At 40.7% G+C, this 22,460-nt stretch overlaps 1 protein-coding gene across 1 annotated transcript; it reads right to left on the reverse strand.

Moving 5' to 3' along the window:
- Positions 1–834: 834 nt before the first annotated feature.
- Positions 835–21,646, reverse strand: STPG4 (sperm-tail PG-rich repeat containing 4). The gene is made up of 7 exons (XM_062571307.1): positions 21,623–21,646; positions 20,188–20,448; positions 19,161–19,225; positions 18,390–18,444; positions 5,113–5,217; positions 3,709–3,808; positions 835–923 (listed from the first exon to the last, which is right to left on the reverse strand). The coding sequence occupies exons 1-7, from the start codon at positions 21,644–21,646 to the stop codon at positions 835–837; spliced, it is 699 nt and encodes a 232-aa protein (XP_062427291.1).
- Positions 21,647–22,460: the final 814 nt, after the last annotated feature.

A 22,460-nucleotide genomic window follows, 5' to 3' on the forward strand; every position in this document is an offset into this window, starting at 1 on the left:
TTACAGTTTAACTAGGTAACAGCTGGGATTGCTAACAGAGAACGGGGATGCAACTTGTCCTTGGATGTGCAACAGGGCACAAAGTGGGACTAAAATAGAAGTTGCACTTCCTTAGTATCTCCACAGAACTGCAGGCAAACTAGGGAGCATGCAGTCCCCAACAGATATCTCCTCCCTCACCCCTCAAGAAGCCTGTGCTGCAAAGATTACAAGCAGGCCACTGGCAAAATTGGTTGATATCCACCAGGTCACGTTATTGCCATAATTGAAATGATTCCCATGTGCCCAAATGTGCTCAGTAAATCATTATTTTGTCTCAGATCCTCAGCTAGTTACTGATTAGCAGAGCCTACAGTATCACCACAAAGAATTCATCTGGATAGTGCTCGCAAGATGATGCGCATCCCAGGGACAGGTAGCATGGGGACAACCAGTCCCATCTAGCATGGAAATCTCCTCTGTGTGGACACAACCCTTTGGTGATAGCCTGAAGACTTCCTGTAGCAAGAAATACCAGAAGATATTACAGCTTTCTGCTTTGATGTGTCTCAATCAAAGAGAGATTTATCATGCCTGATAAGGATGTCCCTCCCACCCCTGCATTTCCCCATTTGTCTTTACCTCTTGGAGGCAGCTACACCCATCTGCTCCATTCTCTTTCTGCCAATATCTTTCCATTACAAGAAGGAACAACGCAAAATTAGTTTTCCCTGGGTGCATCAGCAGGACCTACCCTTGCTCCTAGCCGGGTGGAAAGCCGTGAGGAACTTCACAGGGAAAAAGAGGCAGTTTTTCCGCCAGTTTCCTCTGTTTCTCACAGTTCTCCTATTTCTCTTACGTCATATCTTGTTTGTAGGACTCCCCACACGGAGTGGCGGCCGCCGCGAACTGCTCCAGCGACAGCTCGCCCTCCAGAAGGCAACCTAGGGCAAGAACACACCGCAGCCACCACATGCACCCGCTTTGGCTCCCCTTCTTTCAGCTTTATCCAGGTACCTGGCCTGACTCAGGCCCTCTTCTCATCTGCCAAGAAAGCAGCACCCCCCAAGACAGAAGTAAAGCCACAGCTGAGTCAAGATGGGCTTTTCCCTTCTCTTAGCAGGTAGACACAGCACTCGCGTGGTATATCGGCACGAGCATGTGCAGCGCAAGGGCTGGTCAGCAGATGAGATCGTCACGTGCCGGAGTCCAAAGCTACCATACATGTTCGACTGTCAGATTTAGAGGCAGCTCATTTATTGCCTTTCAGAGCTAGTTCAGTGTTTCCTGAGCAAGTCTCAGCCACAAAACTTCTCCAGAAAGCTTTTCTTGACTGAGGAGTACCAGGAGCCATATGGATACAGCACTTCTAGAAAGGTTTCTGCTGATGGCAAACAGCATGACGTGCCCCATCCTGCCAGCCCCTCTCCATTTACACAGCCCCAGATTTTCCACGAATTCTCTTTATTCTCCTCTATGCCAGCCTGAGCAGTTAAAAAAAAAGGCATATCACTTCCTTGATCTTGCCAAAAAGTTTCTGGTCTCTATAAATAGCCTTAGCAAGCTTTACTACCCAGTTCCTGACATATTTCTTCCAGAAACTCGGTGCCACCGGACAAGCCCAATCTACAGGGTTTATTTTCACAGTACACCTCCACCTGCGTGGTGCCTGGGTCCCACACCGTGCAGGCAGATGATGGCATTTGCTCCAGCATCTCCCCACTTGCTTCTGCCTTCCCTTCTCTGAACTACATTACTGGCAGCAGGAAACACCACCACCACCACCACCACCACCCCAGTGCCTCAGACCAGCAAGCAAGCAACCACATGTTAGACTTCAAATCTCATCTTGCGCTTAGTGAAACTTAGTAACGCTTCCAGAAGGGTTGCACAGATTCAGCAAAGAGCAACAGTGATGAATTTAATACTCTATGAATTTATATACTTCATTTAAACTGATTCCACGCTTTCCTTCGACTGTGCCCTGCTTCACCTGTAGTATTAAGGCCCTATTATTTATTTCTCTCTTCTAAGAAGAAACACAAAACTTCAGCCCTCTCTGGGAACGCACGCAAGCTTATCTACAGCACGTGTAGCATTTCATGAAGAGCCATCCTCTGTTTTTAGAGCTACTTCAAGAAAATGACTAAAACAACAACAAAAAAGTGAACTTTCCATCACTGTCAAGTGCTCAGTCTTAGAAGCCTCTGGAAGGAGGGAGGAGGGTCCTCACACCTTGCAAGACAACCGTGTTGGTTAGAAGGCATTTCTGAAACATTTAAAACCAGAACAAGGAAACACTGGCCACTCCTGATTTAAAATGGCTGAACTGGTTTTCCTTGAGTCTACATGCGCGAAGCTGACTTCAAAAGGAAAACATCTGGAAGAGTTCAGCTTGGTATATTGAGTCTCAAAAAGTCAGAAGCAATTGCAAGTGCCAGAGAAGGAGCAAAGATAGAGGTAAAAACACTTTAGCAACCTTAACCAGTGTAGAGAGTGGTACTCCCACCAGTTCCCCAAATCCGAAAGGTACTTAACACACACACATAGGCTCGCTACTTTAAACTATTCATTGACCTAAGTACAATCCTGAGTTAGTGACAGAAAATACATTTCCATAGCCTGGTCCTTCTTTTATTGCCATCAAATTAGGATTTTTCTTTAGTTTTTAGAGTCTTCTTTTCAGATTAACATTTAGCTTTCCTTTTCTTTTCTTTTCTTTTCTTTTCTTTTCTTTTCTTTTCTTTTCTTTTCTTTTCTTTTCTTTTTCCTTTTTTTTTAAAAAAAAAGTTTTTTTCTTGCCTTGCCACAAGGTTGTTCAGGTTTTATGCTTCTTTTTTTTTGAGCAATTCTTCAGCCTCATCCCGTCCTTAATTCCTAAATGCTTGCCCTTCCCCTGAGCTCCCTGGACTGTAACTGTCACTTCACTTTCCATTTCTCCCCAGCTTCCTCTCAGATTTCTCCCTTTCCAGCCCCCTTATTCCCCTCCGACCCAACCCTCCATGCCAAGCAGCACAAACACTTGCAGAGCGCTGGCCCAGGCTGCCCACACCAGGCCAGTCTCTCCAGACAAACTGCTGCCTCCCCACTGCAGAGGTGGCTCCTCCTGGCACGTTATCTCCATGTGGACCCTCCACCTCATCCCTTGTGCAGGGCGCACATGCACTACCCAGCCTCACAGCTACTCACCTTCTAACCACACGCCTTGCTCTGAGCCATGGCTCTTCACAGCCTCCGCTTGCCCTCAGGAAGGAGCCACCCCTCTGGACCTCACAGTAAGAACAAGTCCTCCCCCAGGCATCTGAGGAAAAAGGCTATTTTCTTCCCCACTTGCTCTAGCTGAAAGGAGTCTCCCCTCATTAGGCTGAGCAGGGCCCCCAGGTGCCTGGCTCCTGGTGAAGGCTGGATCTGGCCCATTACGAACAGGAGGGTCTCCTACCATCAATGTGTTACGTGGCACCACTTCTCAGGGTATCCTTGCACCAAGTGTACAATGCTACTCATTAAAAAGTCAGTTTTTGTCAATGATGGCCCCATTTTTCTCTGGATGGAGAACGGGAAATAAATACGCTCTTTTGGATATCCCTTGATTTTTGGCAAAGGTAGATGGTATATGGTGAGTCCAATGTGATGGAAGAACATGTCTGGAGAGAGGGGATATTGCCTTCCCTCAGAATCAGTAGTTCATACATTGGCATGCTGATGTTTTATTCTAAAACCCAGCTGTACTGCTGAAGAAGATGCTGTGCTCCTGACCCAAGCTAGCAATAGTTCGTGGCTGCCTTGGAAACTGTCTTGTGGGTTCATAGGCTCCAGGCCCTGGTGTATCCTGTACAGATGGAAAAAACAAGAAATATCAAGTAAATGAGGGAGGAACAAGTAGTAAACTCCCAAATTAGGACTCCTAGAAAAGGACCTCACTTTTGAGTATTGTGTTGCAGAAGTGCCTGAGACCTCCAGAGAAGAACTGAGCCTCCTTGCCATATATCTTTGAATAGCCATTTTCACCCAGAAATCTCAAAAGCAGTCTTCGAAGGATGAGAATATCATTATCTCTACATATGAGTTGGGAAAGTGAATTGCAGAAAGATTAGATGATTTGCCCATGGTCAACACACTTCATTTCCATTACTGAGCCATGCTGCCTCCAGAGGCTAGAAACAATGTCCAGGAAGATCTGCAGAGGTTGCATATTTACAAGGATATACAACCCAGTTGATTCAATTCTGTGATTCATGCACTTGGAGGGAGGTAGGGGCATAAATCTCTGAAAAATCAAGGCTAAGTATGAGAGACAGGGTGAGAGTGAAGTGACTGATCGGTTTGTGAGAAGTGGCAAAGCCCAGAGAAACCGGATGGACCCTTAACATCACAGACCTTGCTCCCCAGTATTATCCCATCTCATTATCTGCTTTATCTCCTGTTGTTCCAGCCTGTTTCAGCTGCTTGTAGCAGCCTCAGCCCAAATTTAGGTTTTAAAAAACTTAAGGAGTCAGGGCTCCAGAGAGAGGAAAAGGAAGGGAATTACTGCAGGGTGAGGAGGAGAAGGCTACTGTTTCATTCACCCGGGGGCCTGAAAGAGCACTCAGCAGGCCTGGTCGCAGCCTACTCATTGCCAGCATTTTGTACAACGTTGCACACATGCTATTGAAAGTAGAAGGCCGTGCTATCTATGGGTACATTAACCTAAAAAAGAGAAATGGTGGAAGGGTGCAAGCCTTGAGTTTCCTTCCCCAAAAGATAAATTTGTCTACATGCCTCTCTTCTCCCCCTTTCTCACATGTACCCAGACCAGAAAAATCTCTCAAGCTCAACTGCCACAGCCAACCTACTGCTATATACCATGCTGATAACACAATTTGAGTGGTTGCCAGCCTCAGCTGGGTTTACATAAATGGCTGAAATGCTTGTACCAGTGCTCAAAAACCTCAGTGCCAAAAGCGCATTGTTTCTGCCCAGCTAACCCTCTTCTAAAGTATTTTCTTTCCACTGCCGAAGTCTCACCTTTCTCAGCCCCAGGAAATGTTTCTGAAACTGATTCTTTGTAATTGTTTCTTTTAGCGATGACCCCGAGTGATTAATTTCAGGCTGTTGAGACACAGTATTTATCGGATAATATTTCAGATTACTCACTGAGCGGACTGGCAGCATCCTGGGTACTTTCGACTGGAAACATGAGCACACAGTGCGAGATGTTTTTTTCTTTATTTCGTAGTGACCTGGTCCCGGGCCTTCTTTCTACAACAGCAAATAAAGATGGATTTCTTAAGCGGTGGATTCCTATTACATCCCTTTCTTGAGTAACTCACGAAAATTTCCAGGTGGCCTCAAATTAGGGTGAAACATTCTATTTAAAAATTTACCTGGTTATAGTAAAGAACAGCACCACGTTACGCACGCATACACATCACCTGCTCCACATCCTGATCCCCGCTGCTGCTCGCAAGGAGCCGACCAGCGCGAGGGAGGAGGAAGCCTCACGCTCTGCTGGGTGCTGCTGCCCCGGGTCTCATCCAAGCTGTGTCAGGCACCGACTGGCCTCTCTTTGACCAGCCAGTAAGTCAGGGGCAGAAACGGCACAAGTCCTCATTCCCAGGCCTGCAGATCACTGCAGTTTTGAAAAGAGGTCACGAATCACTATTTTCTAATTTTGCAATATAATTACTTCTGAGACAACCAGCTGTAACCCCGTTATCTGCACTCTGCTCTTAGTACCACTGTCTTCATCTAGTAGATAGCACTAAAAACAAGAGTAATACAGGTGATTTTTATTTCCCAGTTTTTTTCAGGAATACTACTCTAAAAAAAAAAAAAAAAAAAAAAAAAAAAAAAAAAAAAGAGAGAGAGAGAGAGCGAGAGAGAGGGAGAAAGAAACCACTTGCCTCTTTTGCAGTGATGGTGACCAGAGCATGGAGCAGGGCAGAGCATGGAGCAGGGCATGATTGAGGCCACACAGCAAGTCACCTTTTATCCACAACTTATGCACCAGATGGGGCAGGATTTTGGCCATTCAGCAAGGCCAAATTCTCATTTCAGTTACTTATATTTTCTAACTTGTTTTGTTTTACTCATTCCTCACTCTTGGCAGTCAGTAGGGCCAGGATTTCCTTCTTTGAGACTGAAAGGGATTCCAAGCCAGAGCAGCAGTTTGACAAGGCCTCTGTTACAGTATCAGGGCCAACATGTCAATGGGTCTGTGATAAAGAGCAGGATCGATCAGCAGGCACGAGCAATTTAAACACATTCCAAAAGAAACTCTGTTTTCCAACAAAGAAATAAACTTTCTCCCTACAGGATTTGCAGCCACTCAACCATTGAAGAGCTATGCTAGTGCAAGGGGAGCCTGGAGTGAAATTCAATGTGAAATAATCATAAACCATTTAATTGATATTATCCAAGCTGAAAAGTAATGCAAGTAAGCAAGCACAAATAAGTGACAGTGGATTTCTTTTTAAACTGTTTAACTTTAAATGTGCAAAGTATTACCTATAAAACTTCCATAGCTAATAGGTATATAAGCATTTTTTATGTTATTTTGAATTTTATAGGATTGTAAAACAGAATGTCTTTGGAATAGGACATTGAAATAAAATAATGATCTCCTGCAGCTATAGAAATTAAGAAAAAAGCAGAGATGTGTATACATTTTCTTCTCCGAGGAACAGATAAACATACTGCGGTCATCACTGTCTCAAGGGAAAGATGATTGTGTTGCATTCTGTAGTTTTCTAAATAACATTCATCACATGGAGGGCATACGGAGAGAGATGGAGTCAAGCATGTGCTAGCTGGCTCCAAGGTTGTCTTGAATGTCCAGACACCTATGGCAATTTTAAGTAGTAGCTGATTAGGAACTCTTCATAGTACTTATTCTTGGGGAAACTAAAAACACACATCCCTTCTCATACGTATTTCCTTTTCACCACTGTCTAAACAGACCAAAGCCAATGGTCACCAAGGTTTATTTTCTCTGGATGTAGATCACTGTGGTTATCGTGTTAATCACATTGCTTGTATTTAAGATATTTTATATAAAAGAAAAATTACATCAGACAAGTGATGATGAGTAGAAAGTAGAGGGAATAAAGATCTTTTTTTCTCCAATCTAGGCAGATGGAAATGACAGGTTAAATGAATGACAGATGCCAACAGAGACACATACAGCTCTGAAATTGAAATTCCATGATCTTAGCGGGGAATTCTTGGTCAACTAAATGCAATAAACTCACACCCTTGCATTTGACTGAAAGACCCTACTTTCTTCACAGACAGAAATTTCAAGGTAGCATTTCAAGATTTTGTGATTTTTATAACCCACGCCAGTGAGATCCTTCCCTCATAGAATGAAGGTTGGTGCATGCTTTGCCTTTGCAGCCTATGATAGGGGCCATTTCCCATTTTATCTCCCCTAACTGAATGCTGATTGTTTGCATCTTATTACCTCTCCAGCCCTCTAGCTGTGTCTCTTCCACAAGCTAGTTGTAGACCTGGAATATTAGAATGACTTTGTTTCTGCTCACTAATATAGTATCAGGGTAAAACCAGACCCATTTTAGAGAGCTATTATCTCTATTTAAGATGCAACAAGACCGAAGCACCTAGATGCTGAGCAGTATGCTCACCTTTACGCATTTAGCCAAGAGGAAGAACAAAAGCCATTCCTCAAATGCAGAAGTGTATTTCCTACCCTCTCTATTCTAATGTCAACTGACCTTGACAATACAGAACAATGTTTTCTCATACGTGATTTTGCTCTTTACATTTCTTTTTTGCTTTGCTTACTACCTACCATAATCATTTACTTGAAGTGTTTGGTGTTAATTACAGTAAACATTTTTTCATTTCTGTACAGATGGGAAATGCACTAGAATATAACTGCATGGTTCAAGCTCATCATCTGCTCATTTCATGATAGAGATCAATATAGATTAGAGGTAAGACTGTTTATCCATATTCATTTTCAAAAACCAAAATGACATGCAACAGATTTATAATTAAGCAGAAGTGATGATGTTTTTGTACAGCTTAGTTAAATGGATTTGCCACCATGCATCAGAGTAGAAGTTATAAAAGCAGACCAGATGTTGCACTTTTTTTTCCTTCTGTGCTGCAATTTGCATGAGAGTCCTATACCCTAAACAAAGCATGAAGTCAAAGTTTACAAACCTGGAGATCTAATATTAGTCTTCTGAAGTTAGCTGGCTTGGTTTACAGAAGGAATGAACAGCCCCTGTTAGCATTAAAAATGAATTAAATTTACTCAAAGATTATGCGGCCACATACAGTGACAACTTTAAGTTCCTAAGCCTGTTGCACTCAAAGTTTCTTCTGTAGTTTTTGCCTTGTTGCCCAGACATTTACATTTTGCCATGAGGAAAACAAGCAGAGCTGTAATACTATAAGGCCTATTTTACAAGTGAGCTGCAGCAGGATTCCTGCACAGTAGGTTTCTCTGCCAGACTAACGTAAGCCCTCCCAAGAATCCACAGTATATGCAGCCTCCCTTACTACACCCAGAAAAGTCAGTGAGGCACGACTTGGCACTTCCGTGTATCTTAGTGCTGTGGCCTGCAAGCTGTAAGATGTACTTTGAAGTAGGGACTGGAGCTCTCTAGCTATCTGCTGCGTACGCTGATTTGCTTCCTCCAAAATCATTCTCTCTTTCTTCTCTATTGTTCTCCCTCCCTCGGTCTTTAAAAACAAGCAAGCGACCAAGCAACCCCCCCAAACCCAACAGCGCATAGTGGCATCTTCTGTGTATCATCTCAACTGAATGGTCCCAGAGGTGGCTGGGAATGCTTTAAGCTTTCCAGCTTGCTGAGATAATCTACCTCACTAGTTCCAGTTGGAGATCATGGCTTAAGCACAAAGGTCAAGCAGGACTTTTCTTACATCAGATGTCGTAGGTCCAAACAGCTGAAGGCTGCCTTACTTCGTCTCATGGCAACTAATGCTGATAGGATAAAAGTCCTACAGGCTCAGAAAATGCAGGAGATGATACTCAGAAAGTTTTGTAAGAAATATCTCCTATATTATTCCTTATTCCCTCCAGTACCAGCTCAGGGAAGGTCCTGCTGACTTTGCTGGAAATACATTGTCGAAAGTATCTTTGTGTTCAAGACTCTGGTATCAGCTGGTTTGGCAAGCATTTTACCCTGTTCACTTACAGAGGACATAAGAGTACACTGGCCCCATGTTTCTCATCTTCTCACTTGCTAGAGTTGGGCAGAGCTAGATTTTGCAGGTAAAATTTTGTCCTCACTGAATAGACTCCACTATTGTCTTTGGTGGAGTCAGGATTTCACAAGATTTCATATTCCATTCACAGTGAAATCACTCTGGTTAGTCATGAGGCAGAGACACCAGGAGTGTAGTCCTCACATCACAGAAAACAATAGGCTTGAGCAACAACCTATTAACATCAAATTACACAATTGCTTCACCGCACAATTATTAGCCACAGTCATTATGTGTCCGGGTGACTCATGGACCTTAGGTTGCCCATCAACGGCAAAAGCCATTTGGAGTTAGATAAAAGCTCCTAAAACGTATTCCTCAAAATGTATAACTCACAATATTTTGAGCATCAGTAACCGTGATGTGTATCATCCTGATGCATTGAAAGTCTGTTTTTCACTACTTCCATTTTCAAACAAACAGCATGCCTAATAGCTCTTAGAAACTGCAAGATGGCCCCAATCAAGCAATAAAGAATCTGCACTGATGTTGATTGAGAGTATTTTTGCTCAGTGCATTCAGGCTATAGCAGCCTGGCTTCCCAACACGCCACACATCCAGCACGTCCTCAGCCCAGCCGATGGAATGAGCATGTAGCAAAAGAAAATATTCTGCAGTATTCATGTCAAGTTATTATTTTTAGAATTAAAAGGGGATAGTTATTTCTCAGTTCTGGGGTCTCTTTAATTTCAATAGGCTCTTTAAAACAATGACTTTTGGGCTTCCATACTACTACTCACACTATTTTTGTGCATGCAGGCTCTTTTAGGGAAGTTAATGCACAAGGAAGGAACTTCTTATGAGTAATGATTTCAGAATAAGCAAGGATTTTTAAAGAAACGCAGTTGCTTGCTCTATACTAGGATTTTTAAAATTGCCTAAGAACATCATTAGCATCTTTAGGCAGTTATATATATACTTTTTAAAACTGTCCTTTAGTCTCTTGGACTGATTAATGGAACATTTCTTATGGTGAATAATTCAATGCCTTGGATCAGTATTCCAATCACAGCTGATTATAAATTAACACTCATTTTAACTAACACAGATAAACATGCCAATGTCACAGCAAATACATTGTCAAGCATTATGTATGTATGTATGTATGTTTTTTTTTTTTTTTTTTTTTTTTTTTTTTTTTTTTTTTTTTAACCATAGCCCCCTGTCTTTGCTCATAAATAGAGCTGCTGTGGGGCTTGGTGAGATTCTTCTCCTTTCTTTATGGCTTTTTAACCATTAGTCTTTCAGCATACAAGCAAGTTTAGACTTTTTTCAGAGCAGGATTACAAATGGGTATTTCATTCCTGAGTTACTCTGATTCCTGATCTTCATTCAGAGAAACACATGCAAGGTAATATTTTACTTGCTATGTATAAAATACGTAGCTCATACTGCTGAGCTAAAGTATTTGGTACAAATATATAACATGTAGTGACCCCCCCATTTTTTTTGTCAATGTCACTTTAAAGGCTTATTTCTGATTAGACTTGTTAGAGACTGGTGTAAGGCTCTCAGATTAGTTCAGGATCTCTGTTATTTCAGGGTGAAAGGAGAGCTAACTAGGAGCATTAAGTAGTAAAGTCGCTTCTGATACGAAACTCAGGTCCTATCTATATCACTTGTTCACAAGACAGAGACCTTGCAGTGGACTATTCTGTTTTCCTCTACATGTTCACATCTCATTTTAAGCCCGAACTTGAGAGTTAACTTTAAGCCTAAATAACCAAAACCCTCACCACAATCAAAGCAATTCAGAAAAGGCATTTCTAGTTATATTTGGATGCTGATCTCAGTCATTAAGAAAATACACAGCAATTCTGTGGAGAGGAAAATCACTGATGCTTAAATAGCTCTAGCATATTATGTAATGCATTTTCTTTGTATTTGTATGTTTGTTTCTAATAGCCATTATATTTTTACTGGGAAATGAGCTGGAGTCTATATTTTGGAGCAGATTATTCGATCTTCAAATCTGTTTCAAACCAAAAACAAACAATATTTTTAGCCATAGTATATTTGGGTAATGTTGATTAATTATGACAGCTTTGCTTGCTTCTCAAGAAGTTTCAGGTTACAAGTCACATCTAGAATGAAAATGTATATTTTCCTGTACAAATCAAATGTACTTAGAATACTTAAATAAAAAAATCCAGCAACTTCCACTAGTCAATTCTGAATTATGATTTTCCATAAATGCATCTCATATGTGTCTCCAGGAGTAAAAACATCATGTCTAAAAGCTGTGATCCTAAGTCTGTTTATAACCATTAAATAGGTTAATATATATCTATTTATTACTCTTACCCTCTCCCCCACCTTATTTTTGATCGTTCTGTTTAGAATGACGTTTTTGTGCATTCAGAACATCTCAAGCTTTTTCATATAGCGCTTCATTATGTTTGTCTACAGAAAAGGATTGGGAAGTTAGGGTTTGTTCAGATAACAGGACATTTCACTCAGCCATCACATTTTGACATTTGATAAGTAATTAAGTAAAGGAAAGAACAGCTGTTAAGAAAATGCTTAGTGACAGCCTGTGGATGATTTAAGGCCAATACATGAACCACATAAGCCCCATTTAAATCTAAAATGTCATGAGATGAACAGCAAAAGATTGCATGATGCTTTTGCAGTGTAAGAAAGAATTAGCTTTCATCAGCTTCAGTGTCTGAATGTGCCATCAAATACTCACGTGATCCTCTATGAGAAGCTTAGGCTCCATATCCTAAAGATCACATAACGACTTTATGACAAACAGTAAATAAGAAAATTACGAAAGAAAGAAGCTTACTGGATTTCTTTCTTAAATTCCAGCAGCATTTTCCTTAGCTTTCATGCTAGTTATTTTTGTATGACAGTAACTTAGAACAAAAAATTAGGTAGATCAAAGTTGGTATATTTGAGATAAAAATGGGTAGTAAGCTAAGTATAACACTATGGTCAAGATAGGGAAGAGGGAAAAAAGCATAAGCAGCATGGGAAAAGCCCAAGAAAGGTGGCAGATGACAAAGGAAAGTAGGTTTATGAATGAAAAGCATTCAGAAAAGTCATCTGACCAGGGTTCTGGCAGAGCTCATGTACGCAGTAACTGTCACTTGCACAGCAGCTAAACCATGCTGACACTGACCCAGGGATGATACAATGACCTCTAATAAAAGAAGATTTTTAGTCTTCATAATATGGAAAGGAAATACATAATCTTGCTTCTCTAAACATGCCTCCTTGAAGATTTTTTCTTAACTGGGTCTCAGCCACAGTACTTAGAATGATATTAATAGATATCTCTTAGCTCTTCAAGAATTTTGACCTCAGATGGCTGTGGTGTGGTGGAGTATGTGCCAACCCACATACTAGCCAGCACATGCCATACCATCAGTACAAATACTGCCCTTCTGCTGCTACAACTACTTCATTGAGGGCTGATTATTCCAGGAGAAGGATTCAGTCTACGATAATTAATAATAGCTATTACATATGTGCCAGAAGAGAAGTAAGAAACAAGGTACAAGCACCTAATACCACTCCCAATAGACCCTGACTGAAACAGATGTGTTGCAGTCTCCCGGAGAAGTGGAAAAGCTTGCTGTGTTTCTTCTGAGCTTGCAGATGCATTCCTGTATACATTTGGCAGATAATATCCTGGTCAGAGGAAGATATGAACAAGTCCATTTGGCTGGATGTTGTTATGTCACATGGGAATGGGTTTTAAATTACTGGGATGTTTTCCCCTTTCTTCAAAGAACGGAAGCTTACCATTGGGCAGGCATGGGGAAAAAATTCCATTCTGCTTTTAGAACCAGCAAGAGGAACAGTTTTCCAGCACTGAGTATATGGGCCCTATGAGGAAGTACCAAGAGACCTGCTAAACACAGGGTCCTGGTGCACAGGGGGAAGAAAACAACGGAGCTAGTGAGAGAAGACAGACCAAGTTTAATCCTGATCAGGCAAGCACATCTCTGAAGTGGTAGGACAAACACTACACTGTCAGAGCACTAGAAAAACAAGTGTCAAAACTTCACTGAAGTGGACTGGAGCGCTGAAGGCCAAAGCTGCAAAATGTCCATGTCATTATGACAACCACAGCTGGGTTACAGGGAAGGGCAGTGCGGGGCTTCATGCAAGGGGTCATGTCTGTAGCCTGCTCAAGTGATGGAGAGGAGGCTTCTCTGGGGCAGTGCCACTTCTTATCCTCTTCATCAATCCTTCGCCTTTCCTGAAACTGTAATGCTGCTTCAAAGACTGGGTTAGGCTTTCAGTGTTAGCAGCAGGGAAGCATAACCAAACCACGTTTGGAGGCCGATGCTTCCTCCCACCACGCCAAAACAAAAAGTGTTGATATTTCTTTGAATAACAGTTGGGTCTCAACGAAAAAGATTTGGGCTCCTGATTTATAAGCCTTAGCAAATTTGACCTGAGAATGATTAGTTAAGCAAAGATGATTAATGGGGAAAGGCATTTCCTGGCATGTTCAGGAGATCTGAGGACCCCAGATAAAACCTGGAACCCTTAATCCTGATAGTCATGAACCACCAAAATCACCATTGTTAAAGACTGTTTCTTTTTTTAGTGAAATGAACGTAGGAAATATAAAACGTGGAAATGACAAAAAACTATTTTTATATGTAGAGGAGGCGACAAACAGCAATAGACATGAGACTCTTAATAGCAGCCTTCTCCTGGCAAGTTAATACCAGGATTAAAACAAACAAACAAACAAAACAAAACAAAACAAAAAAAAACAAAACAAAACAAAAAAAAACCAAAACACACAACTGGAAAGTAGGACTTCTGTATATTATGTTATGTTTATAATTCAGAATTAATGCAGAACACAGAGACATTGCTTGTACAAAATCCTTTCCTGACCGTAACTGTATTTCAAGCTATTCACAGGATGTTGATATGCATTTATGAAATTGAAAAGCTAGCCCCCATCAATAGTTTGTGGCATTATTATGATGAGATTTAGAAGGAAAGCAATCACTTTTGAGATTACATAGGGTATCTGATATAAATATCAGTATGGACACCATTTATAACTGTGTTTTAGCTCGAGGTTAAATGAGAAGGATTTCTGGCACAGGACAATTACACAGTAAAATAAACAGAAAGTGTAAAGCCATTCTCCAAACCAGCAGCCAAACAGGTCTGATCTGTCAATAAAGCAGATTTGGGCTGAAATTTCAAGGCTAGAAGTGCAATTCTGAAGGATGTTACAGCTCATTTGTTGCAAAATATTGTATAGTGGCAGTATCAATAACTCATTTAAGAAGTTGCTGTTTACACAGAATGACTCTCCTATCAAAATAGGCTGCCTGGCATTGAGCAGCTAATGAGATCCTAGAGGATTTTCAAATAAAAGGTTAGCATTTATTTAACTGAGAAAGTCTGTCCCTTGATAATTTTGTACTGACACAATCCTTTGCTATACTTTCAAATAAACACTGAGGAACTGTACTGATGTTTATTTTATTTCTTAAAGGTACCTTTCTTTCTAGAATTATGAATACACAAGTAATTTCTTTCACAGAATAAAATCCTCTTCTCATTTCTATCAGACATCTAAAAATTAACAATATCTTCGGATTATTGATCGGCAAATAGATTCCCAAAGGAAAAAGGGTCTATCTACGGTGACAAATATCACCAAGACCACGGCTGAGTTGAGCATGAATTCCTGACAGTGAAAGGGAAAAATGTACACAACATTTATTGCTGGTGATTCTGATTTTTAAAAAGTGAATTAGCAGCTATAACAAATTGCCTTTTCCAGTAGAAGCTTCTATATGTATATTTGTGTATATATTTCAAGATTCATTGCCAAGTATATCTCAAATGATCCCAGGAGACGTGTTAACTACTCTGCTTATAAACTGATGAGCTGGGAAGTCACCAGCTTTAGCTGGAGCTCGCTCCATCTCCAGCTGCTGCAAACATCTAGTCAAAGATGACAAATCCTTGGACCTCATAAAAAGCCTCCTAAGGAGCATCTTGTCCTTGAAATGCACCTGGTTATGCCAAACGTGAGGGTGGGGAGATGGGGGAAGGGCAAAATGCAGAAGTGTTGAGGGAAGTACCACCCACATTTTCATATTTCAGATGACATCCAGCGGAGTACTCTCAGCAGTGTTGTTTTCACTTTTCAGTTGTGCTGGGGGAAGAGCAATCTGCCAGGGCTCTGCCTACCCGCTGCCTTCTTTCTGCCAAGTGTGCTCCGTGGGGAATATGTGGGCAGCAGCCCCCGAGCTCCCGGAGCAGCAGGGCTGCACTTCAGCTCTCCTTTACATGCCCTGTACTCAACAGGTAGCTGCCTAAGGGGCAGCGATGCTATGGTTGAGGCATTAATACATATAAATGATCAGTTCTCATTGGACTGTATTGATGCTTGAAACACAGTACGCATTTTCAGTTTAAGAGAAAAGACTGTTGGTTTGGGCTGCCTGATTATAAAGTTAATCACGAGCAGATGTCCGGTAAGTTTTGACTTTTCGTCTGACCGTGAATTATCACCTTCCTTTGTTTCAAGCAGCCTGCCGGAATTGCTTGCTCTTAGATCGAAGGTTTTCCTTTTAAGGCTTACAGATTTTGTGGCTAATTGTGAAGAAAGCCATTTTTGGAATGCCTGGGCAATACATGCGTGAATCACAGCAGTAAGCCAGTGCTTCTGTCTCCTAACATGTATCATGGAACTATTTTCTTCCATTCCTTTTGTAGTACAGTACATTCCACACTGTGAATCATTTTCATGCAAAAATAGAAACGAGTGATGACTCTATGTTCACTTCATAACAGAAAATCAAGAAATGGCATTTCATAATTAAAGTGTTTAGTGGAGCTGAAATGAACTGCTGCACAGACGGGTTTGAGTGTCAGCTGCAGAGAGATTAATAGAGGCCTAACCAAATGTTTCCTAATAAAATGTGATTTAAAAAAAAGTAAAGTTCTGGTCCTTGAGCAAGATCCAAAATACCACATAAATATTTAGTGCCAGGTCCAAAATGGGACTTAGATATTGTAACACTTAATAATACCATACCTAAAAGCAAAATGAAGTGCTGTCATTTACATTGCTGAGATAGGTGCTTATGTTCCCTGTGCAGTGAAAGAGAGGAGCTGAACAGCTAAGAACTGGATACACAACCTAAAACATGCTGGGCTAGGGAAAGTGAAATGCTTAGGCCAGGCAGTATTTGGGCTGTCTCTTCCACAGACCGTGTCTATTTTGCAAACTGCTTCTGCTGAGCTTTGCCCCCTGAACATGACCCACTCTGAGTCAGGAGCATAGTCCTCACCAGCGGAGTGCCAAGCCTGATCTAATAATCCTCCTGGGAGGCTGAGTATGTTAAGTCAGGCTCATTGCCACCCTAATATGGCTAGTCAGCTTCTGGCCAGCCTGGAGCTTGCACCTGCTTGGGGTGCGAGCAGAGAAAGTCTACGCCTTCCTGAAAAAGATCATGCAGACGTTCCCTTAGGTACTTAACTCAGGCCATGACAGATGATCATTTTGTAAAGAGTGGTATTGACTGGAGACTTTGCTGTTTTCCAGCTGCTCAGCATGGACCATTGTTTAGCTCTGCTGGAGGAAGGGATTGCATTAATTCTTCCTTTTCTAATTCAGCAAATTCAGTCAGGTAAACTTAGATACCAACTGTTTAAGCTCAGTGACTTTGTCCAAAGTAGTTGCCCCTGAGGTAATAAACTAGTGGTAACAATCTAGTGGTAGAATAACTTGAGTGTTCTTCAGAGAAAACGCATCCAACTAGCTCTTTTTACAGGAAGTTCTGTCACTGGAAGGTTATTAAGTGAGGCTCAGGTGTGAAATATAGCTAGCTCAGAGTTACACGGGCTGACATTGCTACCATAGGTCTAGCTGGCAATTTAATAAACAACATACAGGATATTTTGCGTGAAATACTAAAATGGAGCAGCGGTGGCCTTGATTCTGATCTCTTGCACTAAAACTGGAATTGTGTTACAGAAGTCATGTGCTAGAGTACTATTACTGATGAGATTAGGATCAGCATCAGTACTGCAAAGGCTGAGGGCATTTTAAGTTTTATGGAATTGTAATTTAAGCAAGAAAGGAATTTTAGCCAATCATTTTCCTGCCACATGGACATGACATGCATCTAATCCACTCACTCCTGTCTTCAGCTGAAGAAATATTCATACTTTGAGTCATCTTTGTTCTCAATTCATTTTAGCCATATCCCCCAAATACATGTCCTCCTAAATCTGGTAGATGCCACTTAGTTCTTATAACCCTTACAAGGGAAGAAAAAATATTGTTTATCTTTTCTATTTTTTATAGGATGTTGAACAATAGCAACAACATACATTGCTTTTCAGTATGCACACAATAAAGGGCCTTCAAGACCAAATAGTCGCAACGAGAAAGCTGAGGAGTTTTAATAGCTTTCCTAAGACCTTTTGGCCAAAATCCTGTAAACATGAGCCCATGTGTCACTCTTCTTCCATGAGCAATCTCATTGACACTAGAAAGACAATCATGCAACACAAGCTGTGCTTAAAGGATCAATGACCTTGTGTACTACATAATACAAATTGTGTAGGCCACAAGACTGTGAATAAACTGTCATGAGGGTAATAGGGTATCATGCAGCAGCTGAGATGAGGTTATCATTGATTGTTAAGGAATTCATAGATAAGCTTATTATATTTTTCTGTAATATTTTAAACAGTTATCAACACTGTATTTGTGGTTGTCACTCATACTGAAGTCAAAAGAAGGAAACATCATCAGTGCTTGAGCAACTTCTAAGTGAAGTCCATCCCCTTAACTTAAACTCATCTTCTCCTGCAGTTGAAACTAAGGAATCAGCTTTGGCAATGAAGCAGCTGAGGTGTGGGCACAGATTCTGTCCTGCTAGCTTTGCTGCAGGAAGGGGCAACCTCTGGGATAGGATGAGAATCAGTAACTGGGGCAGGTAACTTCTTCAGCCATCTCAGCTAGAGTCACTAGCTCTAGCTGATGTGTGGGCTAAGCTGATGTGAATTACTTTGCCTGTGCTCAGAACATACATACAGAGTTCCTATACCTCAGCTAATACATGACAATTTATGTACATGACTTAAACGTAAGGTATTATTTTTGCAGTTCAGATATCCATGCTTGTTTTATTAGTGGGAATATTAATTTGCATAGTACTTACTGGAGTGAAGTAATTACTTGAGGACCTCTGGACAGCAGAACGAAACATAAACTGTCTAGGTTTTGAAAAAGAAGCAATTATGGTCATTTGAGTAACTGTTGTTACTGTTACTTTCAGTTTTTGCAATGGTTTCTACCACTTTTATATAACTATATGAAGTTATATGCATATATATATGAGCATGTATATATCTATACACACGATATATTTATCACAAAATGATTATTTGTTTTTCATTCTGGATGCTGTCAGGTAATATAACAGAATTCACTGCAAACTGCCCACTCAGGTACACAGACAAGCCTGAGGATTTTTTACCTTCAAAACGGATTTTAACTAGCTCTGGTCTGAAAGTTGTGATCACTGTGATGTCTGCCTGAGCTATGTGCTCTGCAGAAACAGAAGCTCTGTTTTTTCAGGGTGCTCATTGGAGACAGTCTCAAATGGAAATTACTGTTTGAGTTCCAGTTCAGCAACACTCATGCTTGATTTTCTGCATAGGCTTCAACCTCTTACTCAAGTTAATCACACACTTAATTGTTTTATTGAATGAGTATGGACTTAAGCATGTGCTTAAAAATATGCTGAATCAGGACCTATCCCAGAGATGCTCAAGATACTGACTTGGATTTGATCCAGATACCACTGAAGTTAATGGGGGACTCCAGTGGGCTTTGGTTGAAGTGTACAAATGAGAGTCACAGGTGTGCTCTAATGTTGAAGTACACAAATCAGTTTTCCCATCGTGTAATTTTAGTTTGATTTACTTACTTGGAAGCAAACATGGGAACTGGAGGAGAGCTGATGTCATACTGTCCTGGTGCAATGTTAGTATCCTGGAAGAAAAAGTCAGCATAGAAAAGAAAATGATAGGACATGGAAGTCTGACTTAAGCTACTGATTTCTTCCCAGAGTTCAGACTCACAAATATGGCCCATCATTTTGCACTGATATCTTTCAAAGTTCTGATCTTGCTTAAGTAGAAGTCCCAAGAGAGCTGAGACACTACCACTTCCCTACAACATGTTAATACTAACTGAATAATTTTACAAAACTTCTCTAAACATAAACATTATTCTACTATTTATTTGCTGTAAGTAAGTAAAGGTCATCTAACAGTCACTGAGAAGGTAAAAACTCTGTTCTTCAGAAGTGAAGGGCTTTGTTACTGGGCACCTGTCACTCTAGAGATGGTCTCACGTTCTCCTTGCTATCTCAAGAACAGATTCAGGGCAAAAGTATTGCCCAATTGGATAACGAGAAGACAGACTCTGAGCAGTGGATTTGAGAGCAGCTGAAGGGAGTCCAACACCTTTTCTATGTTTGTTAGCAAGCTGAAGCTTTCATGCGAATGGCTGTGGGCCAGAGAAGTTCAGAACTGCTGGGAATCGTCAAACAGCTAAGCCCACCTGCTCTATCTATATTCTGAATAGAAAAAGAAAAATAAGGAGAATGAAGCAGCAGCTCTGCTTGACACAGAAGGAAGTGCAGAAGTTGCATATGCATGAGTATTCTGGGGTTGCTTGTATCCACAAAGGGGATGGTGATGGTAAGGCCTGGGGAAATATGGCAAGTAGGCAACAAATGGACCTTTGACTACGCCACTCAAAGCTCTAACTGGAGGGAATACAAAATAATTTTATATGTAGAAATTGTTAAAACACAAAAGCAAAATGTTGTAAGGGACACATTTTAAAACTCAGGTGCAGTAGACAATAAGCCCACATATTCTCTACTGAATATTGATCTCTACAGCCCTCACCCACTTACACTTTGAAAGATATACATAAACATTTACCTTGTCTTTAAAACATAAGGTACTGGGACTTCTTCTTGGTAAGTTTTTAAACGAATACGTTGCTAGCTTTTTCCCTAGCAAATCTATAAAAGTAGGAGGAACGTATGCAGAAACATTCGGTAGTGAGTTATCAACTGTTCGTTCGTAGATGGGTATTCTCCTTCTGCCTTCTCCTTTAAAACTGTATGTGGGCTTCACTGGGTTGAGCTGGGCTTCTTGAAGAAAATCTCGTACTGCGTAAGTACCTGGTATTGGTGTTGGCTGGTTAGGACAAAAAGCAGGTGAAATTTTTGTGCAGCTTATTCTCCGAAGACATTGTAAATTCCCATTTAAATTCTTTATTTTAATTAAAATGTTACTCAAAGACTGATGAAAACACATACTGATATTGAATCCTAATTGTGTCACTAGTGAATTATTAAAAATGGAGAGGTGTTTTCTAATGAAAATTACTGAAATAGCTAATCAGTCCAGAGCTATGGTGTGAAATATTTATGAGCTAAGAGAAGTTTCTTACTAAGACAGACCCGAGTCTGTTTCCCAGAGCTCTATCAGGTCAGCAATGAACTTCTGCCTTTCAATCATCGGCAAGATAAGGTCTGCCTCTCCACTTTGAGGAAGCAAAGTGGAACTAAAGCAGAAGACACTATTTGAACAACTCCTTTTATCCTACTTTGTTAATAGTGAATGAAACTATTGGCATTTTCAGTGAAAACATCTGACTTTGATTAGGTACAGAAGAGAAGGCTGGGTAAAGGCTGAAGCAAAATAAACAGAGTTGAATATTGCATGCATTTTCTCCCTGCTTCTGATACAAGATGTAATTATGTCAGGTTTTTCCGAAAACAACTCAGCTTGCCCAGAGAGGTTGTGGAGTTTCCTTCTCTGGAGATACTCAAAACCCACCTAGATGCGACCCTGTCTAACATGCTCTAGGTGACCCTACTTGAGCAAGGAGGTTGGACTAGGTGATCTCTGGAGATCCCTTCCAAACTCAACCATTCTGTGATTCTGTGAACCACCAGTTTGCTTAAGACTATTCAGCAAATTATCTCAGTAGTTGCTTGTTCCATAGATTGCTAGGAGGCACTGTTCTCTCAAAGTCCGCTGCAGGACAGGGACTTTGAATAGACACTTCCAATGTGCTTTGTCAGCCAGTAAGTTAAAAAAAAAAAAAAAAAAAAAAAGGAAAAAAAAGAAAAGGAGAGAGAGAGAGAGAGAGAGAGAGAGAGAGAGAGAGAGAGAGAGAGAGAGAGAGAGAGAGAGAGAGAGAGAGAGAGAGAGAGATCTGTCGGACAAGTTAGAACCATAGATATGAAAACTTCCCCTCAAACAATATGTCCAAATTCCACTGCTTTTGTAGCAAAGATTACTCTTCAATAAGGATATTCAATAAGCATTTTATCTCTCTCTTCAGTAGGCAAATAAAACTTACCAGAACCTTGGCAAGAAAACCCATCTTTAAGCATAATTTATGTCACATAAATGTTAAATCTACAGCATGGTAGTTTGGGCCATTCTGTGATGGATCTCCACTCTAGATCGCATGGAGATTTCTTCAGAGTACATAGGGATGTTTCTTCTTAGCTAAACCTTCTGTAGGGAAGAGGATGACATAGGGAAGTTCAAGGGAAAGGCAGGGGGAGGAAGCTACCACATGATATGGAAAAGGAGATAGTAGTACATCAAGTCCTACCTGTTCCCATCCTCAGAGCTTGTAATGCAAATGCTACATTTCTGCAGCATCTCTTCCAAGCCCAGTGAAGAACCACAAAAAGATTTTTAAAGGCTTAAGGGAAGCCATTTTCTGAAGAAACCCCTCACAGCATCAATCCAGTTATGCTGCTATAGCATGAGTGTTTCAAAGGGGACGGAAAAGTTAGCACAGAGACGTAACTTTGTGTTGGTGTTACATCCCATTTCAAAAATTAAGAAAATATTTCCTACTGGTGGAATAATGAATGTTTAAAAGAAGAGGAAGACTCACTTCAAGTGCTTGTTTGCTATTGCTTGCAAACTAGCCTGCAAATCTGGCTGGCAGAAATAGCTTCCTCATGCCAAAAGTCACCAGAAGACATATTTAATTTTGGGTAGCTTTTAAAAATATTATGTGTATATTTTATATATATATATATATATATATATCTCAACATTAATTTCAGAAAAATGCCTAGAATTCCCAGATTTGAAGGCACAAATCAGTTATGCAGTCCATCTCAGTTCTACCACATTAATAAAAAAACTTCAAAAAATTCTTATGACATAGGAATGCT

Source organism: Rhea pennata, chromosome 3 (assembly GCF_028389875.1).
Source record: "Rhea pennata isolate bPtePen1 chromosome 3, bPtePen1.pri, whole genome shotgun sequence".
Classification (NCBI taxonomy): Eukaryota; Metazoa; Chordata; class Aves; order Rheiformes; family Rheidae; genus Rhea; species Rhea pennata.

What these genes read in the sequence shown, in the direction of transcription:
- STPG4 (XM_062571307.1), bottom strand. Translation starts at nt 21,646, where the DNA reads ATGGGTTTTCTTGCCAAGGTTCTG. An exon ending in GTTCCCATGTTTGCTTCCAA is followed by an intron (nt 18,445 to 19,160) that starts GTAAGTAAATCA and finishes TTCAAAACCTAG; the next exon opens with ACAGTTTATGTTTCGTTCTG. An exon ending in CAAGTAATTACTTCACTCCA is followed by an intron (nt 5,218 to 18,389) that starts GTAAGTACTATG and finishes TTGCTGTTGTAG; the next exon opens with AAAGAAGGCCCGGGACCAGG.